At 28.9% G+C, this 9568-nt stretch overlaps 2 protein-coding genes across 2 annotated transcripts; both read left to right on the top strand.

Annotated features, from left to right (window-relative positions):
* The first annotated feature begins 2253 nt into the window (after nucleotides 1-2253).
* On the top strand, nucleotides 2254-2934 carry LOC136078581 (uncharacterized). Its single transcript, XM_065794359.1, has one exon. It carries the CDS (start codon nucleotides 2254-2256, stop codon nucleotides 2932-2934), a length of 681 nt encoding a protein of 226 aa, XP_065650431.1.
* Nucleotides 2935-4037: 1103 nt separating this feature from the next.
* On the top strand, nucleotides 4038-7446 carry LOC100214022 (calmodulin-A). Its single transcript, XM_065792764.1, has 3 exons — nucleotides 4038-4176; nucleotides 5869-6286; nucleotides 6972-7446. Exons 1-3 carry the CDS (start codon nucleotides 4174-4176, stop codon nucleotides 6998-7000), a joined length of 450 nt encoding a protein of 149 aa, XP_065648836.1. The 5' UTR covers nucleotides 4038-4173; the 3' UTR covers nucleotides 7001-7446.
* The last annotated feature ends 2122 nt before the right edge of the window (nucleotides 7447-9568 follow it).

The raw sequence follows: 9568 nt of genomic DNA, 5'->3' as shown, positions 1-9568 counted from the left end.
ACTGAGTGATGAGAATACTCAAGAGATAACTTCTAAAGTTGCACATTGTCCTCATCCTGATGATACCCCTCATCTTGTAGATCTACAACCTCAAGATGATCTTGACAATCTTCCTGCGCTTGAAGATGATCCAGATACCCTACCTCATGATCATGGAGAAGATGATACAGGTCCAATACAGCTTGAAGAAGATCCTGATACACTACCTCATTATCATGGAGAAGACGATCCAGGTCCAATACAGCTTGAAGAAGATGATAATGGGATTTATGGCCCTTAACTCAAAGATGATCAACAGCCCCTCTATGTTCCAAAAAAAAATTTTGTTGAAAAAAATATTACGTTTCCATCAACATCACAGTAAGTAGGAAATTATTTTTGTATGAAAACAGTACAGTCCCTGTTATCCGTCACTCGGTTATCCGGTTATCCGAAACGAATTTTTTTTTTCCACTTTTTTTTTATTTTATTTGTTAATTTACCTTTCCTTTTCATTGTTTCTATTGATATTTTTCATATTTTTGCTTTGTTTTTAAATAATATAAATACGCACAATCACATTAAGAACTGTAACCTACTAATGCATATAAATTTTTTTTTTTTCATTCTCCATATCCTTGTTATCCGACAATTTTTTCTCTTATCCGACACCCCTTGGTCCCGTATTAGACTCTACTGTATAAATCTTTCTTCTCTTATGAAAGATCCAATTCTAATTTCCTTAATTTTTGCATTTCAGAATTGAGGACCCTGCTCTTCGGCCCAAAATCTTAATAAATTCATTTAGAGAAATTCTGGTTCCACAAGGTACTAAAAAACTGAAGAAGGAAGATTTTCCAAAAGATGACCATGGATGAAAATTCTCTGTGATGTATTATAAAGGGAATTTTCCAAATAGGGAAACCTATGAAAGAAAATGGTTAGTTTATTCCAAGCATTCAAACAGCATATTTTGTTTTCCTTGCAAAATATTTTCTATCGGAAAAAAGAGCCCAAAATTAACTGAAAATGGATATTCTGATTGGAAACATATAACATCAGATCTCAAGGACCATGAAAAGTCCGTAAACCACAAGGAATGCTTTATAAAGTGGATGGATTTGGCTGCAAGAATGAAGAAAAATGAGACTGTCAATGAATGCAACTTAAAAAAAAAATCAAATTAGAAGGGGAGTATTGGCAAAACATTTTGAAGAGAATAATTTCAGTTATAAAATTTCTTGCCTCTCACAATTTAGCATTCCAAGGACACACTGATAAATTACTTTCTAAAGGCGATGGAAATTTTTTGGGCTTGATTGAAATGATTTCAGAGTTTGATCCAATACTTCAAGAGCATCTAAGAAAAATTAAGTCACACGAAGTAAGTGATCACTATCTTGGCAAAAACATTCAAAACCAAATTATTCAACTTTTGGGTTCAGAGGTTAAGATATCTATAATCTTAAATTGTCAGAATGCAAAATATTATTCAATAATTATGGATTGCACTACAGACGTAACTCACCAAGAACAATTAACCCTAGTTCTTAGATTTTACAACTGCAAATTATTTGCAGTTGAAGAGCATTTTATTTGATTTGTTGATGTAAATAGGACAACTGGTGAAGTTTTAACAGAAACTTTCCTGAAACATTTGACGGAAGCAGATCTAGATATATTAAATTGTCGAGATCAATCATATGATAATGAAACAAACATGAAAGGGATTCATTCTGGAGTGCAAAAAAGAATAAGAGACATTAACTCTAGAGCGTTTTTTGTGCTATGTAGTGCCCACAGTTTGAATTTGATGGTATGTGATGCTGCAAAATCTTCTTCAAAAGCAGTGTCATTTTTTGGTTTGGTAGAAGAAGTTTATAACTTTTTCTCAGGTTCTAATATCAAATGGGCCATTTTAATAAAATCAGTGCAAACTTTGACTTTAAAGCCACTGTCTGAGTCTCGAGTGGAAAGCTTAAAGACATTAAAATATAAATATTCAAAGTTTATGATGCTATAGTTGAAATTGCTAACAGTTTAGAGTATGATACATCTACCAAATTTCAGGCAAATAATCTTGCCAAGCAAATGTCCAAATTTACATTCATGGTAAGCTTGATGGTATGACATATTATTTCAAGTAAATTTGGTCAGCAAAAAAATGCAGTCTCCAGACTATAATCATCAACAGCACAAACCGAAATTGACCAACTACTCAAGTATTTTAATGACTTTCGTGATAGAGGAATTAAGGATGCCAAACTTTTTGCTATGGTAATTGCAGAAGAATTAGAAGTAAGTCCTCAGTTTGAAGCTGAAAACACAGTTCGTCCCCGAATGAAAAAAACTCTTTTTTCCTATGAATCTGCAAATGAACCAATTTTAAATCTAGAAACCCAGTATGTGGTGGAAGTTTTCAATGTACTGGTAGATCAAGTGCTATCATCTTTAACAAGTCGATTTAATCAACTGAAAGAACTTTCTGAGCTTTTTGGATTCTTATATAAAATTCCAGAAGTCACCCAAAATACTGAAGTACTTAAGAAACATAGCAAGGATTTAGAGGTTGCCTTAACTGAAGATGGACCTTCAGATGTGATTTCAAATCAATTATTTGATGAAATCAAAACAATATTCAGTATGGTTCCAGGAAAATTGCTCCCTAAGGCACTGATCAAGTTTATTTTAGAAAATCACTACAAACAATCTTTTCCAAATTTAGTTATAGCATTGCGAATTTTATTGACATTGTCACTCACTGTTGCTTCCGCAGAAAGAAGTTTCTTAAAACTTAAATTAACTAAAACCTACTTAAGGTCAAATATGTCACTGTGCAGACTTACAGGCTTAGCTGAGATATCAATAGAAGTTGACGAGTTAAAGAACATAGATATTAGTGCATTATTTGAAACATTTACTAATATTAAAGCTCGTAAAGTCAAGTTTCAATGAAGTCATGACTATAATAATAATTTAATAAAAATAATTAAATTTTTTTATTTTATTTCAGGGGGCCTCACATTTTGATCTTGCCCAGGGTCTCCAAAGTTCAAAGGCAGCCTCTGCGCAGAAGAGGCTCACAAGGTACAGTTCTATCTGCTCCAAAAATTGTTCTTCACGCGTGTTTTTGTTTACAGTACAATTTTTTTAATTTTGTATGGCTTGATAGCGTTACGCATAACAAAAGAGGACATGTTGATTTAACTGACTCCTCTTCTAAAGTAAATGTCGGTTTGACGAATTTCTCTTCCAAAGTAAAGGAAAATGGCGATGAAAATAATCGTACAAATGATTTTAAAATTGCGATAACAGCATTAAATTTAAAACAGTTTTCATCAAGCACAATTATTTGACGTCATTCAAATGATACGGATAAATAAAATTACTATTTGATCAACACTGAATAATTAGTACATTATGGTATAAGTAATATTATCGTTTTTGAATTCAAACTGAACTTTTGCATGAAAAGTTGCAAAAAAGCATAAGATAAACAACCTTTTCAAGTTTTGTAAGTACGTACTTTTTCTTATGAATATTTCCACAGTTGTTCGCTTTTTAACAATCTCATGGGGGAACTTCCTTTAATCATTAATTATAACGTAAGTAGTAATTTACAGATGACTCCTTGTTAACAAATTATGCATTATTATGGCAAAGTATACATCAAAAACGAAATAACAATTCAACTAACATTTTACAAACATTTTAAACTTTTTTAAAAAGTAACAATAAAAAGGAAAATTTGTTATTAGATTTGTAAATTAGTTTGTTTTTAACTTATGTAACAAATTACTTTTAAACATTGGAAATAAAAACTGAAACTTTTGATAAAATGCCTTTTTTTGTTTTATACCCACATAAAATTATATTATTTTATATATTTTTATCTATATAATATTAATACCCATATATTAAAATATATATTACTATATACAAAAAACTATTTAAAAAACTAAAATATAAAATTATATCAGAACATCTAAACAAAATTTTTTAACTCTACGATGGGGATCTGGACTGAATGACTCGATTAGCTTTCCTTACTTGTTTTGTTAATCAAATTTACAAACGGTAAATAAGTGTTCTCGATTATTAAAAAAATTGGTCCACCTTGCGCGGCCCTAGCTTTCCGCATTGTTGAGTATATTCAAGGCAGAGCAGAAAGACTTTTCGAATTGACATATCATAATGGTGGGTAAATTTTATTTTACTATTTAAACTTTATTATTATTTCTTGTGAGTACTATTTGATTTTAAATAATAATACGGTTTCAGATATATTTGAAATATACGTGATAAGTATATTGCTTTTTTTGAAATTTCCTTTTCGATCTACCAATATTTCAAAGGGAGTAAAACTCATCTATTTTGAAAAACCAATTTTCGTATCAATTATTATAAAGCTTTTAAGCACCTATATAATTGATATGAATGCATATTGTATTTAAGTTTTTAGTATCATTTATACATGTATGTTTGAATGTATATATGTACATTTTTAGTATCAATTATACATGTATGTTGGAATGTGTATATGTACATTGTGCAGCTAATTGTTAACAAAAAGTTTATTGCTGTTATTTTTTTAATCATTCTGACAATTGTTCTAAGTATATTTTATATTTAAAGCGAATTTAGGATTTTTTTTGACAATCTATTTTGAAAATATTTATATTTTTAAAATAGATTGGTATAAAAAGTATATATTTAACTTTACCATGAATTTGTTAATTGTCTCTTTAAATATTTCAACAATTGAAGTTAGAATCTTATTGTCGTATTGTGTCATTTCCTGAGAACATTGTATTGCTGTTTTATGTTGTAATTATATAGTTGTATTGTCTTAATTTAAGTAATAATTTCAAAGACAACAAACTCTAGTAGTTATACTTAAATAACAAAATAAATTAAAATAAAAATTTAAAAGTTTATATATATTTTTTTATGCCTTTTTTCACCTTATGCTTTTATTTTTGACAAATACAAAAACTTCTTTTCTAAACTAATTTCATTAACTTATTTTGTTTAACATTTTTATATTAATTAGCTTTTTCCTTTTCCTCTATTAAAAACTTTAAAGCTTAAATGTTATCTGTTAACATATCATTCTTTATATAATTTATATTTTAAAAATGTACCTCAAAATTATAAAATAAAATAATATAAAAAAAATAAAAGCACGTTTTTTCAGGGTGAGGTTGTAATTGTTTTATTAAAATTTACATGCTTTAAGTTTTAAAATACAGTCTTTAGCCAACAAAATAGCATATAATAGCATCCCAAACTTTCGATGATGTACTGAAGCCCCTGAAGGTGGCTATTTTAGTATTATGTCATCAATGCTGCTTCATGGCAGGCTACTAATGCCAAGATGTGTTTGTGTTTATATGTATGTGTGTGTGTGTATACATATGTATGTGTGTGTGTATATGTATAGATACTTATAACACACACACGTATATATTTGCAAACAGTCTTTCATGAAACAGATGATGTTATGCTGAAATCAACCTTCGAATTATTATATATTAAATGAACCATCAAATAGTGGAGAGTTAATTATATTTATTGTCAAGGGCATTTAAGTATAAAAGACATCTAATATGAAAAAAACAAAAAATTTAAAATTATTTTTCTTCTTTGTCTTAAGATCTTTTTTTGTGTGTTCACAATCAGAAATTTAAAAATTAAAGAAAGCAAAATATGTTAGTACAATGCTAACATAAACCCATAGTTTTGTGTGTGTTCGTCTATATAAATGTGTGTGTGTGTGTATATATATATATATATATATATATATATATATATATATATATATATATATATATATATATATATATATTTGTGTTTTAAATGATTTAAAATTGAGTTTAAATTTATTAGGGTGAAACTCTAACTGAAGAACAAATTGCTGAGTTCAAGGAGGCTTTCTCTCTCTTTGATAAAGACGGTGATGGCACAATCACAACTAAAGAGCTAGGAACAGTTATGAGGAGTTTAGGACAAAACCCTACTGAAGCTGAGTTACAAGATATGATCAATGAAGTAGATGCAGATGGAAATGGCACAATTGATTTTCCTGAGTTTTTAACTATGATGGCTCGTAAGATGAAAGACACTGACTCAGAAGAAGAAATTAAAGAAGCTTTTAGGGTTTTTGACAAAGATGGTAATGGGTTTATTAGTGCTGCTGAACTTAGACATGTTATGACAAATCTTGGCGAAAAATTAACAGATGAAGAAGTTGATGAAATGATCAGAGAAGCTGATGTTGATGGAGATGGTCAAGTAAATTATGATGGTAAGATTTTTTTCTTGTTAAATTACTAATTTAAACAATTTTAATTATGAGTTTTAAAGTATATTTTTATCATATTGTAGATTTTTATAATTTTTTTAATAAAACAGTATATAGCCAATAATAGCTTGATTTTATACAGTAAATAGAATTGGTATTTTACATGAATAAAAACAAAATTATGTGTAAGTAAAAAAGTTTTTGAACTAATAAAAAATTCCTTAATTATTTACTTATGCTTTTTCAGCCTAATAATGTTACATTAACTAACTCCAATAGCCTAAGATTAAGCATTAAATATCTTTTATATTCTTTCCATTAAACTTAACGTTTATTATTATTATTATTTATTGTGTTTAAAACATTTTATTTATGCTATAAAAGTTTTTTTTTATATATTTTGTCTTAATCATATTAAAAGTCTGTCATGAAGTAATTGGCTATTACTTTGTTAAACTTGATAAAAAAATGTGATTAAGGTCCATTCTATATATGCATAAAAACGTCATCCATGTATAGAACATATGGATAATTAAGGCTATATATATTTAAGTGTCTGCCTAAATGTTAAATCAAGTTTAAGAATTAAAATTTTATTTTTAGTATTGTTAGACCTATTTATTATTAGCATATATTACGACTCAGCAAAATTAAAAGTGTATTATTTCGATAATTCTTTTTTGTTTAGAATTTGTTAAGATGATGATGTCAAAGTAATGTAAAAGCTTTGATGCGAGGTTATGTCGTGGTTAATTTAATACCGCAGACGATGTAATACGTTGCAGAAATTAAGATGCTTTATTTTTTATATGTATGGTGAAGCTTAATCATGGCTATAGTGAAAAAATGAGTGACGCTTTATCGATGACCGTACATCGTTCTTATTTTTTTTTTAAATCGTTATTCTTAACTTGTTTATGTTCCAATTAAATTTTGGTTAAAACTTAAGTCTTAACTTATTTGTAATAGTTTATATCTTTTAAAGCTTTTAATTGAATTGCTATGAGAACTTAAATTTAAAAAGTATCCTTAATTTAGCTCTGCATTTGAGTTTCGCGCCTTAAAAATAATGTCAATGTCTCTTTTTATTTTAATGGCGTTGTTTTCAAACTGAGTTTGTACTTAAAAGTTATTAAAAATAGAAATACATATAAATATACTTATTTAATAGTATTGGTGCTGTTTTTGAATTCCGTATTATCGTAACTTGTTGGTGTTGTTATTCCCTCCCCATCTTTCTTCCTTACCCCTTCTTCTTCCCTTATATATACCGTCGTCAAAAATAAAAAGCATCTAAATATTATCGCTATTAAAACAGCTTCTGAACACGGAGTTAAAATGCTTAATTTAATGCCAAAACACTGTCTTCAGACATCTTTTAAAATTTTCTCATAAGTTAAATTTTGATCTTGCGGCGAACAGACGTTTTTTTTAGAAGAGATTTATTTCAGAAAAAAATACAAAAAACAAGTTTTTATTTTTGATGTATTTAAGCTTTATGATATATGGCACCAAGACAAATTGGTGAGTTGTTTTTAACAATACAGTCGAGTAACAATATTGTAGAGAACTATATAATAAATGTAGAGGAAATTTGTTCCCATCCAAAGGAAGCCATTATCAATGGGCTTTCGCAGTTTAAAGAGGCTGAAGTTTTTAAATTAAGAGTCGAATTGTTTACAGAAGTATTTGAGCGTTTTGACATGGAGCAGTTCTCGTTGCTAAACATTCTAGATGCAGAAGACCCAGTGAAAAAAAAATCTTAGAAAGCGGTATAAGATAATTACGTGTCTTGATATTTATCTGACTACTATAGCGGAAAATCAACTCCTTAAGGACTTCAATAAATTGCTTTCTATCTCCAAACAAGTTAGTCCACAAATTTATCAATCATCAGATATAAATATGACATCGATCTTAAAAGAAATTATCGATCGCTTAAAGGCATAACAATCGGAAAATAAAAAAATAATGGCAGAATTGCATTTATTACAGGAAAAATACGACGCGTTACAAAAAGCAAATAGTGAAATTGTGAAAAATCAATGTGCGTCACAATCTATTAACGCAAGTTGTAACCACAATCTATTAACGCGAGTTGTAACGCAACTGTAAACCACGAGAAGTTTTGAAATCTATTGTTTCAAATTCAATAAATTATCATTACGCAAACCAAATATATACACTACAAGATGTTCCTGTATGCTCCATTGCAGAGGATTCTAGTTTGAAAGTTGATTGTAGAAATAAAAGTAGAGATTCCTACGCAACCGTGGTTAAATTGCTTAAGCCTGAACCGCAAAAAGAAAACGAATTTATAGCAGAGTAACAAGATTTCAAAGTGATCGGAAAAAATAATAGAGTTTTAAATAGCCAAATAGATAAGCAGAGGAGAAAACCCGTCTTTGGAAATAAAGTCGTTAACAACAAAAGCTCGATTGCAGGCAACGTATTATTCGAGAGTCTTATATACTTGCAGGCGGCGTTTGTAATTCCTTATCTGAAGAAGATCTCTCGAACTACATGAATAAAGAAATTGGTATTACGCCTTTAGACATCAAGCTTAACAGAGAAAACATGTACAACCGATCCTTCAAAGTGAAAATTAAAAGTAGCGAAAAAGGAATGGTACTTAAACCCGATGTTTGGGATAATAAAATTATTGTCAAACCGTTTAGAATGCACCGTGAAACACTAACAATCAATAAAACACTGCAAAATATTGAAAAACAATTGCCACAATTCTTAAATCACTCTGCATCACTCATGCAACAATCAAATTATAAATCATAATGGGAGAAAAAGAATTAAATTTAACTAATACAACAATAACACTTTGTGCATTTAACTGTCAAAGTTTTAAATCGAAGTCGTATTATATCTCTAAATTATTAAAGTATTTCGATATTATTTTTATGTCAGAGCACTGGCTGCTAAACATCGAGAGTTTTCTGTTAGATAATGTTGCATTACTAACACATAAAATGTTATCTTTCATGCGGCAGAAAAAAATACACCCGGTAGACCGTATGGAGGAAACGCATTCTTTATTAAAAAAGGTCGTCTCTTCATATAATACATGAGGATGAAAACATTCTTGCAATAAAAGGCACAATAAACAAGCATTATTTAATTTTTATTGGGGTTTACCTTTTATGCTGTCGAAACAATAATGAATCGTACGATAAATATTCTTCTCAATTACAAACAATTACTTCAATCATGAACAACTATGAGGATGAAGCAGAATGTATTATATCAGGAGACTTTCAGTCATTTCCTTAT

The sequence above is a fragment of the Hydra vulgaris genome, chromosome 03, assembly GCF_038396675.1.
Source record: "Hydra vulgaris chromosome 03, alternate assembly HydraT2T_AEP".
Lineage (NCBI taxonomy): Eukaryota > Metazoa > Cnidaria > Hydrozoa > Anthoathecata > Hydridae > Hydra > Hydra vulgaris.
Note: the sequence above shows the minus strand (reverse complement) of the source record. Positions and strands in the feature narration are given on the sequence as shown.